The following is a 23,071-nucleotide window of genomic DNA, read 5'->3' on the forward strand; positions in this document are numbered from 1 at the left end:
ATGGAGCTTGACCTGACATTCAGGAGCTGGGCTTGCCCCAGAGCGCTCTCAGTGTTGTGCTTGGGGGATAAAATGGTTGTCCATGGGCAGAGCAGGAGCAGCACAGTGCTATGAGGCCCTAGAGCTGGGAGCACATCCTGGCAGAGAGCTGCTTGTGACACCTTCCCCTTCTCCTCCACACCCCTACACTTCTGGGCTGTCCAGATTTTTCTGTGGTGGTTTCCAGATTTCATTGCCATAACACATTGAAAACAAAGCATGCAAATGCTTTTATCTCTGCTGTTACAATGGAGGTGTTTTCTAGCCTTTGGACACCTGATATAAACATCTAAACACCTGTGTCTTCACCTGTGTCAGATTGTAGTCAACACAGAGCCATCCAGTGAGTGGAGGTGAGGGCGCAGGCTGTCCGGAGAGTCAATGGATGTCAGTTCCATGGTGATCTGTATCCTTCTCTCAGCTCCACTGGCTGCAGCAACCAGCCATCAGCTGGCCGTAATAACTTGTTACATACCAGGCTCACATCATTTAGATGCCTAAATTTAACAGAATTCTGCCCTTGATCTGTGCAGTGTAGGAGTCTACAGCTGAGCTAGTCACCCTCGTTTCCCTTGACAGCCAACAGAGAGAAACAGGCATTTTTAGGGTGTGATTCACTTGACCTATTTTAGCTACTACTCTCGGATGAGGTAAGACCCTGTGCTTGCCTCGCTCTCTGCTGACACCCACTTCGGCTGCGCTGAATCACAGCCGGGGCGACCGCGGCGCCGGCTGCGTCCCCAGCGCGGTCAGTGCGCTGCCTGCTGCTGGAGCTGCGGCAGGAGATGCTCACGATGGGGACGGAGCCCTTCTTCAGCAGGAAGCCTGTGGCTCCGGGAACGTTTCTGTGCTCGTCCCGGCCAGCTCATCTCACCACAGCGTGTCGTGAGTGGGCTGGGTGGGAGGACGCAGCCCTGTCATCCCGCTCACCCTTGCAGAGTCCGGTGAGTCGCCAGGCGTTTGAGCTTTCCCTGCTAGCAGAGTGATGGGCACTTCCTTTGGAAATTCACGCCATTTTTTGTAGTAATTCAAAGTCCTTCCTCTCTGGTTGTTTGAGGAAACCTGATGTTTGGAGGCTATTCTTTTTATTTGAAAAACTGCTCAACTTTGTGTTCATTTATTGCCCTGCAAGCTTAACATTACACAGGCTTTAAGAAGGCATCACACTGTTGCCTCTCATGCAGCAAACTGAACAATAGACCAGGCTACAAGCAAACCCTCAAGTGTACCTGACTTCAAAGGAGGTCTCGACTTGCCACCTGTCCCTCACAGCTGAGCATCGCCTGGAGCTTTCCTTTGGATCACACCCTGGTGCTGGTCCTAGCACATCCCATTACCCTGCTCATGTTTTGCTCTTTGTAATTACCATTACTGTAATTAGCACAGGCTCAACCATGGGTTGTCTTCATCTGGCAAGCTGCACATACATTTTAACACTGAGTCTCAAAACAAAATGTGTTTTTTGCAGATGTGGATGGCTGTGTTCTGACAGGAGCTGTGTAAAGTCCTGTGATAAAATGAAGCAAATACTGAACTGAAAGCCCAGGGTGGCTTAACTTTGCAGTTTCTTGAAGGGGCTAACATGCAGAGGAAGGGTGGGGTCACTATTGCCCCCATCTCCTGTTTTATTGCAAAACACCAGATGAAAACAAAACAAACCCTCAGCTCTGTTTTTGTGCATCCTTGGAATGAGGGAGAAGCTGAGCCAGTTTCTTATTGATATTCACAGAACCCCAAAATACACAGCTTTTAAATGTAGTGCTTTTGGCCCACAGGGGTTAGAAACATATAAGGAGAGAGATTCTCCCCTGTCCCTACTTTACCCCTGTACAGAAAATTCTTGCCTCATGTAATTCAATTGTGAGTTTTGTCAGCATTTGTGAAAGAGCACTGCTAAGTTTTGCAAGGAAGGAGGTGAAGACATGCCCTACTTCACAGAGGGGCAATGGGAACGACTTCTGGGCAAAAATGTTTCATACAGACATCTCTGTAATCTCAGCCAGTGCTAAAATCAGCATGGATTTTTACAGAAGTTACTCCAGAAGCCTGGTGAATTGAGCAGAGAATAACAATAACACTATCATGGGACTCTAAACCTCACTCAGGATTGAACAGAGTATTCTAGCCTTTTTGCAGGTTAGGGTTAGCAGGAGGCAGATGGTTTTGGGTTCAGTTATGCAGGGCTTTTCCATTAATGGTTCCTTATCATGCTGTGTCCTCAGGCATATTACTTTCCTTCTGTTTCCTAAAGGACATGGATAGGGATCTGAGGGATGATGCAAGCAGGAGTGGGACCTACTCCCATTGCCATTATTCCCCTGTCTCTTATTAGCTGTTGCCCAGAGCCCAGGCTGGAGCTGGAGAAGGACCTTGCTTCCTATCCAGGGAGGCTGCTGCCTGCAGGGCTCTGCTGCCTGTCCAGAACTGGCAAATCAAACAATTGTGCTGAGCTTCTGTGAAAGGGGCCACATTCAGCCTTCAGACTTGAATGTCCAATTCAGTTACTGAGCACATCATTCTTGCCCTCAGTGTGCTTAGTAGAAAGCCAAATTAGCCGCCATCAGAAATACACACAGCTCCACCAGCTGCTGTAAATGTGCAGCTCTTTTTGCCAGAGCATGAGTTTGGCTCTGCCACTCTCAGTATAAAATGCAGGAATTAGCTTGTTTCTAACTGTCAGCACCTGGAAAGACAAGCTGAGAGCTGCAAATCTGGCTTTACTCTGCTGTCTCTCTCCTGGTAGTGAGTTGTAATGGTCCTGCTCCTCCTGGCAGAGGTTTCATGATTATGTCCCTAGCATGCAGGCGAAAGAACAATGTCCAGTTCATTTTCATGTGGTTTCTCATAGTGTGAGAAGACTCCAATTGTGCAGATTTGTGGTGTGGTACAGTCATGTAGCTTATGGTGACTGTGAGTGCCTGTGGCTATCCCAGTGACACCCCACACTGGTCATTTGCTGAACAAACTACTTATAGCTTGCTATAATACTTCATACAGCCTGAATCTGAAGGGAGTAAAGCTTTGTCTGTGTGTGTTATAGATACCTACTGCTGCTTGCCTGTAACTATGCTGTAATTATATGCTGTAATGTTATATTTAGTTTTCATAAGGAGACACTAATAGCAGTGGAGGTGTACTGAGAAGCTGAGACAAGACACATGCAGTACACCCAAACCTTATCTAATACAGGCAATCCAAGCTCTCAGCTGAACGCAAAATCAGGCTTTTCAGCTCTCAGCACTGGTAGCATTTTGCAAACAACCTATTTAAGTGTCCCAAAGCCCCTTTGAATTTGCATTTTACAAATGGGGGACTACAAGAAGGGGGACATGAAGCCTCAGCCGTCCAAGTCCCACTGATTGCTCTGGTAAACTTGTGACAGCAAGGCCCAGACTTGCAGAAAACCAATGCCAATGGAAAGATGGGTCCAGACTCTCCTTGGGGTCATTCACCTTCCAACACCTAGCAACCTGCTCTTTCTGTGGTTGCTCTCACCATGCACTAGAAGCCTTTTGGCCTCTGTGAAAATGGCAGGTGGACAGAGAAGTGTCTGCCTATAAGCCTCTTCTCAGCCAGAAGCATGTAAACCCAGACAGATCCACCATGTTCCTGTTGCACGGTGTTCCTTCCCTGGAGAAGGGGAGGACGAAGCCTCTAACAACATTGATACCAATATTGACATTTCAGCACGCTGACTCCTTCCCCCTGTGCTCATTTACGTGTCTCTGCAGATTACCTGCGCGTTGTGGATATTTATATGTTCAAGGAGCCTCAGGAGATCAACAAGCAGGAGCACCACACTGACAAGTACTACAACCCCAAGCTGATTGTGCGTCGGGGACAGGCTTTCCAAATCCAGATTGACTTCAACCGACCCTACCAGCCACAGTCAGACCAATTCTGGCTGGAGTTTTTGATGGGTAAGTGCCTGGCACAGGCTGTGTCTTATCAGCAAAGCAATATTCTCTCATAAACAGGAAAACAGCAGAAATTCATGGCTGGGTCTTTTCCTGTTATGATTGATAAACCATAAAAATAGGCTTAGCCATAGGCAAGGAAGTGTTTTTCTAAACAGGGTTTGAATCCTTTCTTGAGAAAACCAGCAAAATTTCATGTGAGAGAAAAGGAGCAAAATCTGGGAGTTTCTGTTTCGTAAGCTGTACTTTTTTTGAGCTTTCAAAGTTATGTCTGGTTAGTGCTGTATGGCAATGCTGAAAGGTAGGTGGAACAGGAAACCTCTTTTGTCAGTGTTTAGGAGATGTAGGGAAGAGAGTCTGTTGTTTGAAGCAGGAGAGATGACTGTATGAATTGAGATAGCAAAATATTGATTGCATAAACAGGGGAAGTTACACTGGGCGGAAGAATCTTGCAACTTTTCAGCCTGCATTTACAAACAACTCAGTAACAAGAGACAGAGTTCAGTGACTGTGATTTTGCACCAGAAACAGAATCATAGAATCACTAAGGTTATAAAAGACCTCTGAGATCATTGAGTCTACATGTTAGCCCAGCACTGCCATGTTTACCACCAAACTATGTACCTAAGCAGGGGTGGTTATTCCACCCCTTCCCTGGGCAGTCTGTTCCAATGCGTGGCTACCCCTTCAGTGAAGAGATTTTTCCCAATATCCAATCTAAACCTCCCCTGCTACAACTTGAGACTATTCCTCTTGTTGTATTGCTTGTCACCTGTGAGAAGGGACCAGCTCCCTCCTTGCTACATTTTCAGGCAGTGTAGAGAGTGATAAGGTCTCCTCTGGGCCTCCTTTTCTGCAGGCTAAACACCCCCAGCTCCCTCAGCCACTCCTCATTGGACTTGTGCTCCAGATCCTTCCCCAGCTCTGTTGCTCTTCTGCTGGACATGCTCCAGCACCTCAATGTCCTTGTTGCAGTGAATGTTCCAGAACTGAGCACAGGATTTGAGGTGTGGCTCCACCAGTGCTGAGACACTTACTCAGGATGATATCAGAGACTTTCTTAATTTATTGCTGAAAGAGAGAGAGAGCTATTTTCCTCTCACTGAGAAGTCTTCATCAGTGACCCAGGTCCTAAGGTTCCTGTTGACTCATTGAAGGCATGGAACTAGAGAAAGGCAGGACCTCACTAGAAAAGGAGAAAAGGTAAAGGATTTCCTGCTATGCTCCAAGATGGCCCCACCAAATTCTGGTCCCTACGACACAACTCTGGGAAACACCCAGCTTCATCTAGATTGTTCTGGGGGTTTTTGTGCTAAGACATCAATGGTGCCCTTATAAAGTCTTTAAAGTAGGTTATAATTGATGTTTTAATTTACTTTCCTGTGAGATGCAGATCTGAAATTTGTTATGCTGAGTCTTTTCCATCATTGAATTATGATGATGTGACCATTTATTAGATTTATTGCCTTCTCAAGCTAGATGGGCGTTTATCTCTTAAACATATGTGCAGTGAAAATGTTACTGGCTGAACATTTTTTTTCCACGGCTCTCTTCTTTCTAATTTAAATTAGGGTTGGGAGGCATGTTATGACAGTCCAGTGAATGATTGGCTGAACAGCCACAAGTGCCTTTAAAAATTTAATATGCATAAATATCATTAGTTCTTTTGGGATTTAATTAAATTCAAGATTGTTCCCTTAATCTTTATATGTTTAAAACAAACAGCTGTATCAAGAAGACGTGGAAAATGGAACATTTGTTTTTTATTGCACTCTGTGCAGCTTGCATTTGTTTTAATCAGATATTCTATATTGGAAGAAGAAAATTAACACTTCTTTTGACATTGCACAGTCCACTTAAGAGAACACATTCACTTATTTTTCTATTGCTCTTTCCTAACACATCCATCCATGGTTTGTAACTTGAATCCCTAAGTATGGATAAAAATACTCTCATCTTCAGCCATTGTAGGAATGGGGTTAATAGAGCCTGAGCCAGGGGATAACAGAGCTCTGAATGATTCCTTTGGAGCTAGCCCTGAGTGTGTAGTGGAATTCCCCTCCCTCTTCTTCACTGTTGCTGTCCTTCCTGTGACATGGGGTGGGTGTCCATGCGTGGTGGCTGACAACTGGCTGCAGATACCAGATAGGGTTCAACGCTATTGCCCTCCCATTTTTTCTTTGCTTCTGTGAGCACCACTGCCCTCATGTTGCGAGGACTTAACTCACAGAGATTCAACTGGGAGGTGTTCAAGCTCGTCTTCTGGGAACTAGTCAACACTCAGCACTCTGCAAATGTTTCACTTTGTGAACATGTGGTGAAAATGCAGTATATTTGTTCTCAGAGGCTAGCAACAGGAAGCAAAACAAACACAGTCCACAGCAGAGAAGGAAAATTCAGAAATTATATGCCTGACTCTTGCCATTTCTCCTTTTAGTATCAAGTCCAATTTTAATGCTGAGAAGAGAAAGGAAATTTCTCTTACTTAGGAAAGACAATTGGCTGCTGAATGTCTCAGTGCTGTGCTCTCAAACCTTTTGTCAGAGAGAGCTGTGGCCATTTTCATCCAGTTTTCTTTGGTTTATCTTCCTGAAGAGCTGGCTCTCACCTCTTGTACTGCCTGAACAGCAGAATACAGACAAAAAGCTCTTGCCCAGGCTGCCTGTGAGCAAGGGAGAGAGGCAGGCACCTCCAAGCAGAGTTTAACCCTGCTGTCTTAAAGTGGGATGAACTCTCTTCTGGATTTTTTTTCTTCCTCTCTTGACTCTCTCTCACAGACCAGACTCTGGCTTTAAGAACACCAAAGGCAGGGAAGCTGAATCCTGCCCTTTGGTACTGTCAGGCAGAAGCTATCCCTAGGGAGTGGTTCAGAAAACAGCCCTGCAGCAGAGGCAGCTTGAGCTCACAGAAACTTTTTGTTCTGAAAGGATTATACTTCCTAGGAATGTGCTGAGCTTGGGAGATTAAAGTGATGGACACACAGAAATATTGGCAGGCTGTTGTAAGATGACCTTTGCAAGGAGCACTCTGTGTGCCTGAATAGAAGATTTCAAATGGTGCAGCAGAACTGTTGAATAGAATAACCTCGATTGGAGAGGCCTCTGGAGGTCTCATCTCTAACAGGTCAAAGCAGGTCCAGCTTCTCCAGCATCTCTGGATCTTTCCCTATGCGCAGGTTTTGAGTATCTCCAAGAGTGTGGATGTTTCCCCAAACAATGTGGACCAGGTTGTCCTGAACTGCAGAATATTTTGAGTGGTTCAAGGTTCTATTCTCGTAAGGGATGGCTGGCCTTGATTCCCGGGGAATTCAATTGGATCTGGGAAAACTTGAAGTCTCCTTTTGCAGGGCTGTGCCTACAGTGGAGGCTGTTTGTACAACAGTGCCTGCAAAGCTATTCAGAAGTTATTAGTTCGCAGCTCTGAGAAAGTTCCCCAAGTTGACATTAATCCATCACAGAATTTTTATCCATTAAAGACTCATTTTGATCCTGAAAAATGTGACAATTGTAATGGATTGGTCCTGTGGGTGTGCACAGAACTATTCTATTTCCGTTATTCCCTAAAATTTACTTTCCTTTCTCTTTTTTTTTTTCCACTCCTATTTTTTCTTCTTTTGCATCATTAAAAAGATGATTAATGAAGCAAGTAAAGCAAGTAGAGACTGCTTAATCCTTCTAATTGATAATGAATCAAGGGTACCTGGAACAAATGCATTTTCTGTCATGTGAAACAAGATCTGAAATGCTCAGAGAACAATCTTTACTTACAATCCTTCTTAATCCCCAGTCCATTTAAATGCCATTTTCACAGAATTCAGGGGTTAAATTGTATAAATAAATATATATATGTGTGTGTGTAAATATACATATTTTTGTTTATGTATATATATATATATATGGGAATATATAAATAGTTCACCCCAATCTCTTGGAAGTCACTTTTACAGACATTCTTCTATGATAGTTCCTTATGACTGAAGTCGTTCTTGCTTTAACAGACTGTTTTCTTTAGAGTCATCCCTGGTGAAATTGACTGAAATGCTAACATGTGAATTATTGTAATTCAGTTTTGCACATAATCCTTTATTAAATTAGGACCACAGTTGCCTGCCAAAGTATGGAACACAATGAATGTGCCAAAAAATCCACATGGAAAAATATCCACTTATAAAGAGTAATTAGATGTAATTCCAGTTCTTGTGCTGAACCTCAGCCCTGCCACAGTACCTATGGTTTGAGAGCTGCTCTGTCACCACATATTTCCTTCATTTCCATCTACTTTCTGGCTTTTACAAGAGGAAAGGTGAGCATCACCACTTGGGTGAAACTTGTTTTATTGGTTTAGGGTTGTGTTGAAAAAGCCACAATAGAAGTGCAGGTGCTGTGCTTACTTCTAGTTCCCCACAGTGGGATTAATTCCAGTTAGTTTGGAGCCTTAGTGAACCCAGAAGAGCCAAAGGATTTCCTCACCCATCTTGATCTGTCCTGACTCCTACCTTTGTGGTGATGGGGATATTTTGTGTTCCTCTTAATTTTCCATGATGCAAGGCTTAACCTGGGACAGCCAGTTTGGTGTGGGTACTGCAAAGTTTCCACTGGCACTGCTGCGCTGGCAGGGATTTCTCTGAAAAGCAGATGAATGATGAGATGGGCTTATACAGCCTTCAATCTTGCTTTTAGTAGTAGTTTCCAGTACGTGGCTGTAAATCCTTGAGGAGCTGATGAGTTTATATGGTGCATCCTGACTGTAATGATGTATTTCCCCACATCCTCATAAATTGCTGTCTATTTGTGTTTTCCTTAAATGGCTTCATAAATCCATATATATTGGTCTAGCCCTAAATGTTATTATGAACGTTTTATTCATTGACGCACTTCTGGAAGGGCCGTAAATTCCAGTCCCCCAGGCTACTCTCACCTTTCCACACGTGTGCATGTGTGGATACCCACCCACCCGTCCATATGCTCTCCTCAGGCTTCTATAAATCATTGGCTTCTGGCCTGAGATCAGAGGAGAGACTTACTGCTCCTTTTTCCACAGTCTTCCCAAGCCAGTTCCAGGGGGATAGTTATAAACACATCAAAGAAGCTAAGAACATAAAGATGTTAGAGCTGATCCCATATGGCTTATTTAGGTGATACCAAATTCCCACTTACAGTCAGAGGGATATCTGAGTTCAACTAAATAACCAGAGGTCCAGTTCAGGATATGCACACCAGAATCTATGGAGCTCTTCATACTGTCCTACAGTGTCCACTACCTTTCCCTGTTTTCACAGCAGAGTTGGGCCAGGAAAGATTCCAGGATTATTGAGGTTTTGATGATTTTGTCAAGCAGTAATTCTGCCGTAGTGGGAAGTATTTCTACCTCTGCTGTCACCTATTCTGCTCAGCAGCGTTGGGTCAAGGTGGATTGTAGCCAACAGAGGTGCTAGAACATGAAATATCCCCCAGCACTAGGGATGGGATGTCGAGCTGAATCTTACTCTGGGTGAAAGTTGCTCTTTGGAAAACTTTGGATCTTCATGTTTTAGGAGATTCCTTGCCTTTATCAAGAGAATTAACCAGTCTAGAGGACACACTGTGTTGGCAGGTAACTCAGGACTGTGAGTTTATTAGATCCTCATTTCACAAAGAAGTACAAAAAATTGAGCAGAGACACAAAAACACCTGATGGTCTAAACTTGGAGTTTCATTTTATGACAGAAAAAATAATTTATTAGCAGCAGAACATATTTCCTAGAGATTGCCTCCCAGCAGACAAGAGACCTGTTTGCCAGCTCTTAGCAAAAAACAAACCTCTCCACTTTCTGAACAAAGGCATTGGGGTATTCTTTTCCTCCCCTCTGGAATTCCCAGCTGGGCCCCAGAGGAGTAGAGAGGAGGGAGTCCCTTGAGGTGGTCTATGAATGCAGTATTTCATGCAAATTAGTCTTTATTAGGCTGACTTTTTCACTGCTTCAGCAGCATCAAGTGGCACATAAAATCTGGCTGTATTTTTTAGTTGTTTTACTAGCTAAGGTGCATGGCTTTGATGTGTGTTTTACAATTGTAAAGTACTACAAACATTCACTGCTGGGACAGAGTGGCCAGATGTTGAGGATTCATAACTGGAGCCATGAGGAAAACTTCTTTCAAGATATTTGTGTTTACTACATTTCCAAGTTTGTATATAGCACTTCTGAAGGCAATGGAATTTGAGGGTGGTAGGAACTCAGATGAGATGTTAATGATTTAGAGACTAATGTTTTTAACAAAAAAGTATTTCTTCTTCGTGCTTCTTTTGATTGTTTGGAATTTTATGGGAGCACCTCTCCTGTTTCTTTCTAATTTGTTTTACTCTTTGTTTCGTGTCATAAATCTCATATGCTAACACCTATCTCCAAGGCTGCTTGCTATCAAAAGGCTTACTCTGCTGCACTGGTGACTTCCAGCTCAAACTTATTTATCACAGTAATTATACTTCCATAAATGGTGCTGAGATAGATTTTTTACCCTTTATAAGAAAGAGTGTATCTAGATAAAACAAATGAACTTATAGGAAAATTGTTAATTAGTGTGTAATTAACAACTCCAAAGGGAGACAGGTCACTTGACTTCTTGAAAAGCCAATCTTCCAAGGAGGGTTGCTAAAAAGACAAAGGCTACTGAGATTCAGCTTTGTTCGCCTCCTTCTCTTCTGAGGTATCCCGCTTCCATGAGGAACGAAATTCCCTGTGACGGTCACTAGATCTCTAATCTCTGTGCTACCAAATCTTCCTTCCTCCCTGCTGGAACTAAAGCTCAGTTGTGCGGGACCTATCCAAGAGCACCTGCTGGTCCTTCCAGTATCTGTGCCAGCAGCACAGCACTAATTCAGCCCTGGCATTTTAATACACAGACACACACACACACACACAGACAGACACACACACACACACACACACACACACACACACAGACACAGCAGTGTGCATGTCCACTGGGGATCAAGGGGAAAATTAAACTACATGTAGTCAGGAGCTTCCAGGGACAGAATAGAGAAGGAGAAGGAGAAGGAGGAGAATAGAACCAAGCAAGCCCTGTTTCCTGTTAGTCACTCATAAAGAACAGCAGCAGAATTGGATAACTGGAGGAGGACCGCTCATGTTTTGACAGCTGAATTCACTGTACCTATCTCTCACCCTCTCTCTGCTGCTGTAATCCCTCTCTGGTGTGGCAGTTTTACCCAGAATTTAACACAGCTTGCCTCCATGCCTGATGGGCCCAGAGCCGACATGCTAGGGAGGAAAGGCATATGTTGAAAATAACTGCTTTGAATGCATGTGTGTGGCCACAGTTCTGTGGTTTAGATGGTTTATTATTTTGCTGCTACATAAATAGATTTTGGCAAGTTTTAACAAATGCTGCACTTTGCTCTTTGCCCCTGTAAAGTGTTTATGTGTGACAGGGGACATCCCATGCATACCCACATCCACATGTGCTGCAATCATGGTGCCTTTTGCCATGTAGATCTTTACTCACAATTTTTTAATTTATCTTGTGAACTTCTTCAATAGCAACAGCAGCTTTGCTCCTCTTTTTCTGAGTGCCTGGAAACCCCAAGAAGTGTAGAGTCAAGCTGAGCTGCAACTGAAGTGAGAAGGAGCTTTAGGACCCCAGCTTAGTTAGCTACAGAAACCAGGGTGGAATAAGAAAGGATAAGAAAAAAGAAAGAAGTATCAAAGCATTGCAGACCTGTGCACTGTGCATCAGGGGAAATAGATTTGTTTGTGCCATTAGATGTTCTGTATAAGGGAGGTTTCTGTAAAAATTAATGTCTTCTGGCAGCATTGTGGCTCCGGACCTAGCCCTGAAAAACAGAGTGTTGGAGCCCTGAGAAAGGGGGTCACTGTAAGTTCTCTCTCCTCTCCTGCTTCAAAGGCAAGACAGTCAGTAGCTTCTATTCAGTACATGATATCTTTGAAGGAGCCTATTAAAAAAATCACCCAGTGCAGGAATCTCCAGACTTTCTGAGTTCACAGGCTGGATTTTCCCATTTCCATGTGCTGTTAGAGTGAGCAGACAGGGACATCCCAACAGTGTGATGTCATGCAATGACTTTGTCTGCCACAGAGCAATTGGCTGTGAAATGTCCCCATGTGAGGGCCAGGGCCTCCTACACCCAGAGATAACGTGAGCACTGGGGAGTGAGGCAACCACAAAGAACTGGCTGTGGAGCATAGTTCAGGCTGCCAACTCGTGGTGCAAATCAGAGCTGGAGAGATCCTGAGCCAGCTAATGCTACTGGCACAATGTCAGCACCCTCCTGTCAGCATAAAAAGGGTTTATCTTGTCTACATGTCCCAGTTCTGACATGCACTCAAACTGCCTCCTGCCTCTCTGTGGGTTGGGTTAGCACCAGAGACCCTACAGAGAGTGCTCTGCCAGGCATTTACAGGCTTTTGGTAGTAAGTCTTTGGATAGTATTGAATCTTCTTCCTTGGAGACTCAGCCAGAGAATGAAATCACCACTGCATGTTACTCCATCTGAGGAAGGGCCAACATTGCAGATATCCCAACTCTGAGCCAAAGCTGGCTCTACTTTTCCACTGCAGCCAGAAATGTGTGCTCAAGATGTAGATAAAGGCGAAAAGGCCAAGCCATCCTGATAGCACTTCCCTACAGAGTTGATAAACATAGTACTGAGCCTATGTAAGAATTATTTGGCCAGCAACCTTAGCATGCAATGCCAAAGTTACTCAGCTTTATAGCACTCTAGTACCAAGACAACAGATGTGTGTAAATGAGACTAGTGTGGCTGATGCTGTCAGGTGTCTACATGTGTGTTTACAATTCAGCTCCACAAGCTCCTGACAGAAGTAACAATTCCCTTACTCTTTCATTTACACCCCCTATTGTTCCATTTGCATTTTATTTTGTTTGGTTTTTGGTTCGGTTTGGTTTGTTTTGGTTCTATTTCAGAGGATTAGGGAACCTGTCCCCTCTTCAAAGAAAACATTGGAAATTGCTGACTGTGCTCTTGAAGGCTCTGCTCATCTTCCCAAACTTCCTTGTGGGTTCAGGATTTATGTAACCATTAGCAAGAACCAGATCATGATTGTCTGTCAGGAGCAAACACTGTCCTCTTGTATTCACTATTTATAACATAGTGCAAAGTATCCCGACTTCTAGGATATCTGTCCCTGGCAAACCTGCTATGTCTGCAGGGATGTAGAGCATCCCTGGTGTCCCAGAGCACCTCCTCATGAGACCAAGCTAATGCAGTGACCCCCTACTCTGTGGGACAGCTGTGTGGGGCTCTGGGCTGAAAGAACCTTGCATACTCCTTCAACAGCAGCTACAGCTGCTGCCCTGTTGAGAAGAGGTATATTAGGGTGTCTTGTGGCTTTGCTTGTTTGGAAGGGAAAATGGGATTTTGAGGTTTCAGAACAAATGAGAATGATTTTTTTGCCAAACCTGCTTATGAGGTGCCAGTGGCAGTGGTCCCATAAGGATGTCTTGAAAAGTTTTTGTGGCCTCTTTGAGATCCTGTCAGATTCCTATAGGCAGATTTTCTGGGAAGTGATTCTGCAGTCTTCCCATGTACACGTGGCATACACAGACATGGTGGTGCAAAGTCACTGCCAGAGCACAGCTCCTCCTGTCCCCAATAGGCTCCTACACCAACATGCAGCTTCCAGCAAAGACAAGGATGTCAGTTCCTAACCATGTTAAAATAGTAATCTCTTCCCCCTCCCACCTTTCTGAAGGAGGTACGGGAGGTATTTTTAAAAGTAGCACTTGTTAACAGTTTTCAAGGATATCAGTTCAACTGCTTGGTTTGCTCTGCTGCTTTGTTTGGATTGCTGTTTTTAGAAACAGATTATGTCAAAACTAGAAGCAAAATATCAACTGTAGATGCAAGCTGGGTCATGCACAGTTGCACTACAAAGAACAAAAATGTGTTCAGCTCCCAGATCTGTTACTTCTATAGGTTCTTCTCTCTACACTGGCTTTCTTTTGATGGTTTATATTTGAAGTGTCCAGTGCTCTGTCTTCTAGTGTTTTCTATTGATTTTGCTCTCTTATTCTATTCCTTTATTCTTCTGTAGGTCTTTTCCTTCCATTGTGTTTCTCACTGATCTGAATGAGTTTCATGGGTTACAGCATCCCTGGCCTGCAGGGCAAAGTGGGTTATTTATGTGCATTGAATATCTACAGAATGAAAATTCATGTGCTCAGAATAACCTCTTGGATGAAGCACAGTAGCCCCAGATTTCTCAGAAACACAAATGTCGTGGCAGCTTGCAAGTTTCAGATTTAAAGCTGGAGTTGTCCTTTCCCAAAATGTAGCAGCGTTCAGATCTGCAATTATCTCTACATGGGCAGTATAAAAATAAGCAAGCAGGAAAATGAGTTTAATACTGAAGTTCTTAAATAGTAGGAATGAAAAATATAGAAGTCTGTCCCTCCGTCTGCCATCATTGCTTTTCATTACCCTATTTTTGAATGAGGCCAACTTTCAGCCTAAAATATGAAATGAAGAGTAGATTTGAGAATGAGATACGGAACTCATCCTTCTCACAAATGTGTCTTCTGTCTGTGCTTCTGGTTGGCTTCCAGATTTAGTTTGGCTCTACCTCAGTCTCAAGGGGTGGAGCCTCACACAACTTTGAATCCTGGCACTGAACATGTTTACATGTAGCCTATCCATCTAGCTGCTTTTAGAGTTGGCGGAGTAAAATAAGCTCCTCTGGGGTGTGATTTGTCTTACTATGAGGCAGACTCTCACGTGAGGTACTTTGGAGGCGTGTCATGCTTTGGGACCCATTTCTGGCGGAGAAAGTTTGGTGATTCAGCCCCAGTGTGGTGGTTTACATTCTGGGCATCCAGAATATAAACCACGTGAGGGGTGGATGCTCGGAGGGAACAGAGCACTGGGTATCTGCATATGGACTCATTTGTGTTTCCTCCATCTGTGTGTACTTCATGAAAGAGCTCTTGGCCTCTGCTTGGCAGTGCAGTAGCGCAGAGAAGAACAGGGCTCTGCTCTACTAAAGAGCCCCAAAGCTGATGTCTGTGCCCCAGAGGGCACTTGTGTGCTAGCAACAAGGGTGGTGGGTGCATCTGAACTGGGGAAGGGCTCTCACCTAAACTCCTAAACTTACCAACAGTCTAGCTGGTGTTGTTGACACCAAGGCAAGGAGCAAGCTGGAGTGCAGCTTGGTGCACTAGGATAAACAATAGTGAGCAAGAAAAGCCTGGACAGCCCCTTCTCATGCTGGCAGGGCTATCTATGCTCTAGCAGTGCTCAAGCCAGTGAGACTGGAGCCTGCTGGAGAGAGGTGGGTGGGGGTGTGGGGACAGGCTGCCTGCAGGGAGCTGTTGCAACTATTTTTCAAGTTACCAGGCCCTGTGAGGGGCAATGAGAGAGTAGGTTCTTTTTGCCCACTAAAACCTGTCACCTCCATTGAAAATAAAACAAAAGGACAGAGGACTACTAGAAAATAACTGTCTTCACTTCTCACTCCAGGTCGCTACCCACAGCAAAACAAAGGCACCTACATCCCAATCCCAGTAGGCGGTGCACTAAAACCTGGTCAGTGGGGAGCGAAGGTTATCCACAGGGAAAACAACTCCATTCGGCTGTCCATCATGTCCTCTGCCACCTGCATCATCGGCAAGTTTCGCTTGTATGTTGCTGTCTTGACTCCCTATGGCATCCTTCGGACACGCAGGAATTCAGCGACCGACACCTACATCTTGTTCAATCCCTGGTGCCAGCGTAAGTACCTGCTCAAAGGCTTGCACTTTGTGCTGCTGGGCTCATCAGCTTTTAGGTGGGTTGGTCCAGGAATGGGGGCGTGGTACCAAGGGGGTTGGAGACATGTCAGTTTGGGTCTGGAAAATTTACAGGAACTCTGCCAAAAGTCAAGTCTTTCAGGCTAGGGAATAGCCCTGTGTGAGCAGGGTTCCATGCTGGAAACCAATTACTTCATTTTGTCTAAACTCTGCAGTTTTATGAGGCCAAACCTGTGTTTGCCAGCTCAGGCTCCATTTCTCATAGTAAACACACCCTAAGGCTTTACTCTGACTTGAATAGGCAACACTGAGAGTCTCCAGTGTGCCTGTGTGTGCCTTAAACAAGTCAATATAAGCATAATTTTTTCCAGGATTTGTTGTGGGGCAGGATGTGGTGGCTTCACATACTCTGTTGTCTTACATTGCTAATTGCCACATTTAGGATTGAACATCTGAAGTCAAAATATTGTGGGAATTTAACGGGAGCTGCACAGGTTGGGTGGAGGCAGCTTGCTGTGGCATCACTGGTGGTGCTTTCCTGCTGCTACATGACATTTGCCCTTATAACTTCCCTTTTAGTGGTGACTAATTAGCAACGGTGCCCTGTCTGAGGAACAAAACATTTTGCAAATGAGCCTTTTTTTTCTAATACAGTGGGTTGAAGAACAATTATTTTTTTTTTAATCTCTCAGGATCCTTGGAAGAAATCAAGCTTTATGCTGTCAGGGTTGTATTTTACCCAATGAACTCTGTGTCTGGCTTTCAGGAGAGGGCAAGGAGGACCAGAGATGTTTGGCTCTGCCTTCTGACAGCCTGTAGCACTGTCTTATCTTCCGACACATGCAAGGCTCCAAATCACATGTATTGCAGTATATTTAGGTCACCAGCTAGCTTCAATATTCTCCTGCTACCCTTCCTTCATCTTTCTATTTTTTTACCACAGTATTTGCATCAAATAATCCTGTTCCAAAGAAGGGCCCTCCTACCAAGTGACAAGTAAGTTTAGCATTATTAGTAGAGCCCATTATTCAGCTGCACTGCTGTCACTACATGGAATGATTTGTGCTGGGTTCATTACTTGCCCCTAGTCCAAGGGAATATAGGCAATGATTAGCTTATGCATTATTTAAGAAGATATAGATTAATGCTGAATAAAGAGGAGTTAGTAAAGTGGGAATAAGGGGAAGGGCAGGGCTGAGGGCCCTGCCACACTATGAGATACTTCTGAAAGCAGTGTAAGGTACCTCAGAGCAGTGTTTGTTCTGGAGGGTGGGCAACAGAAAGAGAGAAAACATTGCCAAAGCTATGATCAACTGTGAGCAGACAAAACTTCTCAATGTTTTGGCATCATCAGACTCACAGCTTCAGTCCGGGAAGGTAGAAAGCTCTACCTAAAGGTAGAGCACTACTTGGTTTTAGTCCTGTGTGTTTTAACAGCCAGCAGAGTGCAGTGGCTCAGCTCATCTTTGGAAAGGTATAAACCCCAGGGAAAATCTTCTTAAACTGCCTCAGTTTACCTTGTGTTTAGCAGACAACCAGCCAGGGCTGCATGCAGTCCTAATGTGGAGAAAAGATGTGATGTGGGGGGGTTGCCTACCCCACTGTGGTGTAACTGGGACCACACAGGATGATGTGAGGTGTTAGAGGGAAAAAGGGAAAATCGATCCCTACTTCACAACTCCTTGCCCAGCAACTCCACGTGCAGACTGATCCACCATTATTCATAGTACACAGACACTTTGCTCTCCTGTGCCCTCCCTCCCTCACACCTGAGCTGAATGAGCCAAAAGCCAGCAAGATTAAAAACCACAATATGGGAGTAAACCCACAGGGAGCAAGACATGCAGCAGCTGCCTCCAGTGCCAGGCATCAGCAAGGCTGATGGAAAAAGTCTGCCTTAGGAAAGCAAAATTATTTTCTGGGCAGCAAAGACATGTTGTGTGACCCTAGGTCCAGGGCTGGCAACTTGGGGACCACATTTCCCTCTGCAGCTTACATTTTCAGGTGTGTCTCAATGGCTTCAGGTCCTGTCCCTTGCTGAATACTGTGGTTTTCATTTCCTGCTTGTTTAATTTGGATCCTCATTTCTTGTTCCTCTTTTACTCCTAGGTAGTTTGGGTAATTGGCTCCTATATCTGTCTTTCCCTCCTCTCCTTTTGTTAGAAAATCAAGGACTGTTTCTTCATGCTTTATCCCCTGGCTGGAAAAGATTTTTCAGTGGAATGACAAAAAGGTAGAAAAACTGAGGCAGTTAAAGTGCAGAGAAAACAATAGTTTGAAAATCTTCTAGGCTTGTTTGCTGGTTTAATAGCTAAGCAGAAAAGTCTGAGTGAAAAGCCTCATTAAAAAGAGAGGAGAGTGATGCCAGGAATGAATGGGGATTGTTATAGCAGGGAGCAGAGTGTCGGCTCTAGAGCCTGGTGCAGCTTTTCCACTCATCATCTCAGAGGAGCATCAATATGTCAGTATGAGCTTTTCTTTAAGACAGAGGCATTTGTGCCCTTTCTTATTACTCCTTTTCTCACTACAGTTCAGTTTTGACATATTTTCCAAGGCAGGGTTGTTTTTCTTGTCCTGCTGCTTCAGAAGAAGTTTAAATACTTTACCAGTCAAGCTACAGAGTACTTTGCTTCCAGAATCATCATATGTTTTTATATATTTTAATCCCTTTAGCTATATTTAAGACTGATAACAAAGAATGCTTTAAAGACACAGGGCCAGGTTCTCCAAATTTATATACACCAGCCCCAAACCTCTGGGAATTTGCCTAACTTGTAGATTGAGATTTCAGCTACTCAGGTGAAGTTTTAATTACTTAATAAGCAAGGTAAAGTTTGTGAGGAGAGGCAGCATCCTTTCTACAGCCAGATGACACAGCTGAATAAAACAGATGTGCTTTTAGGCATGCAGAGCTCTCTTCAGTTCTGGAACAGAAGATAAAAATGGCAAGTAGTTAAGGATAACTTCTTGGAATTTAACTAAACTCTTGGCAATATCAGACTACATGAAAGCAGAGAAGAACTCCTTTGATCTGGATACTGTGAGCTCTTTCCAAGGAGCTGTGAGCTCTTTCCAAGCAGGTGCTGAGTCCCTGCAACTTTCTGCTGGGGAGCATTAAGTGCTTATCAGCAAAAGACCTTGGGCTGACTTCTGTGACTCTCTCACAGGTGGAGGTGCACAGTGTAGCTGAGTAAGTTGCAGACCCTGTGGGCTGAGGTGTGCATTTTGCTTACCCAAGCCTCATGCAAGTGGATTACATTTAAACAATTTAATATATTGCAGCTTTATTGGGTCAGCTGCATATTTCTTCTGCTTAAATGTTCTAATACAGTTTGAGGATTAGTAACATGTGGTTGACTCTGGACTCATCTCACATGTTACCAGTCATCCAAATCTGGCCCAATAACATTTTATTACTTTTATGGGTAAATCTTAAATTTGATTGCTTGTGCCATAGATTCCACATGGGCAAAATTCACACAGAGCTTCACCCTTCTGCTACATTAATGTAGGCAAGTACTAGCACTATTCAAGGCAGCATACCGACCTTGATCCTGGGTAGACTGTTTTTTGTAGATAACTGCATTGGCGTCTTGCAGCTTGGAGTTTGTCACAGCACTGTCCTCTTCCCAACACGAGCCCTGAGGGTTCTAGTTGAGGCCCAGCCTCACATTCCTGGATTCCCTCAGGAGCACATTGAAGGGAGGCTGGGAGCTCAGGGCAAGCCTGCTGCTTCCACTTCCACCTGTCTGCTGGTGCTGCTGCCCTCAGCTGTCACTGTCTGCATGAAGAAATGGCTTTTCCAGCACCACAGGATGGCTCTGCTGGGTTTAGGGTCTCTCCATGCCGAGTATAACTCATTCCCTTTCCCAAATATAAAGGGTTACTCTGCACTCCTCATGTCTTTAGCAAGGGATTCCTCACCTGCAGTGCTGCCTTCACACGAAGTGCATTTTCACCTTTCCCAACTTCAAACAGAGTAGCATGGAAGCTAATTTGCTTCTTTGTAGCATTGCTGGTGTCTCAGTAAATTCCCAGGATAAAAGTGAGTAAAAAAACCTCTGAACTGCTAGAGAAAAAGAATAAACAAACCCAGCACATTTCTGTGGAATTCTTCTGTTTGTCAGATGTGAGCCTCCACTTGCACAAAATAATTAGGAGTTGCATTATGTAGAGCATGCTTAGCATCAAAGTAGCCACAAATGCCTCATATTTTTTTTCTAAACAGTCTCAAGGGCAGTGAAAGCTGTCAAAAATCAAAGCAGCTGGTTTCCCTATAAAACACAAAAGACCTTTTTACCTTATCAAAAACACAAATATTTAAAATAATTGACAGAGAAGTTAATCAATTTTCATCTGATTTAGCAAAGATCACGCAGTCACAAAATAACATAAGCATCTCAATTGATACCAGCAAGATCAATGTTGATATTTTTAATCCCCAAAAGAAAACAACAGCTGTCAAGAAGGCATATGCACACACTTCACTGAATGTGTATCTGCACAGAAGAAGGTGTGAATTCTGCTTCTTTAAATGAACTCTATGTACTATTTGTATGAACAGACTTTAATAAAATCCAGTGCTCAGTGAGAGAAGGCAGATAATCATTCAATGAGCAAATCAGGCAAATCCAGCCTAATGAAACAGACCCTACATGATCTATAACAGCCGCCATATTTTTAGTGGGATGTTATACAGAACTTGTTGGACCACAAAAAAATCATGTAATATACAGTTTCATAAGTGTATGAGAGTCCCTGCTTGCAGAAATGGCTGCAGCCTTTTCATTCACTGTCAAGTTTGAACACTCTCTTTCACCTCATAGCCTCTGAATATAACAAACTTATGATCATCCACTTTGTACACAGCTGCAGCTTTTCACTGCCCTAGGTCATGGGTACTGAAAAGCTTACAAACTTCTTAGTGGCCCTGCCTTTAGAAGGCAGGTGAATATCACCCTGACAAATAACAAGAGTGGGTCTCAGACCTGTCTAATTTAGGTAAAACTCCATGGAACCTGCTGTTCCTCTGCTTGCTCCAAGTTGTACTTAGTCATCAGGGCCTGGACCACAACTGCCATAAAGCATAACAGCAAGCACTGATCTCCTCAAATGCAATGCAGGCTCCTTGAATTTAACCCCTGCTTCTCTAGCTTTTTTTTTTTTTAATTAATTTTTTTTATTTTTAATTTTTTTAAAGTTTCTTAATTTTTATTTTTTTTAATTTTTATTTATTAAATAAATTTTAAAATTTAAAATTTTGTAATATTTTTAATGTTAAAAAATTATTTGTAAATTATTTTTATTTTTAATTTTTTTAAATGATTTTAAAATTATTTTTAAATTTTTAAATTTATTTTATTTTGAAATTTTAAATTTTTTTTTATTTTTAATTATTTTTTAAAATATCTTTTTAATTTTTGTTTTAATTTTTTATTTTATTTATTTCATTTATTTTATTTTTTTTAATTTTTAAATTTTTAAAAAAAATTTTTTTTGTTTGGTTGGTGGTTTTTTTTGGGCTCAGGTTTTAGCTTATTTTTGGCGAAATTGCAGGTTCATGGAGAAATGAAGAAGCTTTTGAGGATGAGGTTTACATGAAAGTGCAAATCTGATTTGCATTTCAAGAAAACAGAGCAAATCAATAGGCTTTTAAAAGTTAAATGATCCTCTAGTAATTTGTAATGGAGTGCTGAAGAAATCTGCTATGACAGTAGTGAGTGTAGTGAGTTTTGTACTTGCTCATATCAAGCTGTTGGAAATTTCCTTTAATTTGCTATCTGGAACCACAGTACTGATTTCTTCAAATTAATTCATTTCCCTGGTATTAATTGTTAACGTGTATCTTTTACTCTCAAAATACAAGCATTGGTACAAGAAAGAAATCTTTAACTATTCTAGAATCTCAGCATCGCAGCCTGCTTCATACTTCCCTGTGAATGTCAGAATGGTTTCCTGTCATTCAGGGTTCCTTATGAATGTTAATAATGAGTTATTTACACATGTAAATCATATTTGCAAGTCAAGTAGGTATGCATATGCTCTTGATTTTTGATATAAGTCTAGTCTAGAATGTACCTTTTGTATATGTTTTGATAAAGACCTCATGCAATTACTTCTAGGTCTCACTTAGACACTTGTGAATATGAATTTCTCCTCATATTACCTGATCAGTCAAGCTATGTGGGGAAGGGATGTTCCAGTCAATAAGTAATGCACAGAAAAGTCAACCAAACCTTTCTTTTAATATGTTAGAAAAACTGTATTCCATTTTTTTTAATGCACTACAGGTTTTTCTTTAGATCTCTTGACCTGAGCTGTTTTCCATTAACATTAATAGGTTTGAAATTGTTCTTTGATCTGTTTATATAGATGCTGAATTGCATCATGGTGCTCCAACTTTTAAATTAGTTGTACACACTAATCATAAAATTCTTGATGAGATGTGACATTTTAATCATACTTTACAGATCCTGAGAAAAACTGGCAGGAGTTGCCAACACTTTTCCATCTTGCTTGTTTTTAAGTTGTATATCATATTCCTAACTAGGATGACCACCTCCTTATCCTTGTACTCTGTTGAAGCAAGTAATACTTTGTTTGATGCAAGAGGGGAACTTTTCACCAAAGATGAATGTATTATATGCTAGGATGTTTTATCGGTCCTATGTGAAAATTAGGCACTTGTACTAATATTTATTTTTGGTAAACTAATGCAGTGGATGCTGTGTACCTGGATGACGAGAAAGAAAGGGAAGAATATGTCCTGAATGATGTTGGTATTGTATTCCATGGAAACGCTGAAGATATAAAATCAAGAAGCTGGAGTTACGGGCAGGTGAGCTGTTTAGATCTCCTCTGGATGCTCCCAGTAGGACAGCAAATGAGTTTAATTGACACCAGACTGTGGCTGAGACTGTGGGCTCTGGAATGCATTATTGGTTTCTCTTTCAGAAAGATAAGGGGTATAATTTTAAAATTGCATGAAGTGGGTGTATGCCTAATCCAGAAAAGCAATATTATAATAGCTGATATTTAAAGACCTTGTTTCAGGGGCATATTTCAGATACTAAGAGGCTGCCTGTTGGAACTTATAATCATTAGCTGAGGTTTCCACAGGGCAGAGGTATTTCTGCTGCTGCATTATTGCTGCTTCAGGATCAAATCAATTTATGAAAGGTAGAGTTGTTTGCTTGGCTTTTTTTCATTTTTTGACAACAGGTTGTATTGCTTTTTGATTTTTCTTTTTAGCTTTAGCAACTGGGTGGAAATAATTTTGTTATTTTTGCGGATCAGATAGTCACAAGGTTCCCATGACAAAGTAGTGTTTAATTCCAAAGTTCTAAATTCTCT

At 42.7% G+C, this 23,071-nt stretch overlaps 1 protein-coding gene across 6 annotated transcripts in view; it reads left to right on the forward strand.

The window, feature by feature from the left end:
• The window catches only part of F13A1 (coagulation factor XIII A chain), a 68,375-nt gene that overhangs the window by 12,100 nt on the left and 33,204 nt on the right, over positions 1–23,071 (forward strand). For all 6 annotated transcript variants that reach the window (XM_063161210.1, XM_063161201.1, XM_063161217.1 and 3 more), the window contains 3 exons: positions 3,771–3,959; positions 15,450–15,701; positions 22,438–22,556. In XM_063161210.1, coding sequence (XP_063017280.1) covers positions 3,771–3,959; positions 15,450–15,701; positions 22,438–22,556 — 560 coding nt within the window. The remainder of the gene's footprint in view (positions 1–3,770; positions 3,960–15,449; positions 15,702–22,437; positions 22,557–23,071) is intronic.

The sequence above is a fragment of the Melospiza melodia genome, chromosome 1, assembly GCF_035770615.1.
Source record: "Melospiza melodia melodia isolate bMelMel2 chromosome 1, bMelMel2.pri, whole genome shotgun sequence".
Classification (NCBI taxonomy): domain Eukaryota; kingdom Metazoa; phylum Chordata; class Aves; order Passeriformes; family Passerellidae; genus Melospiza; species Melospiza melodia.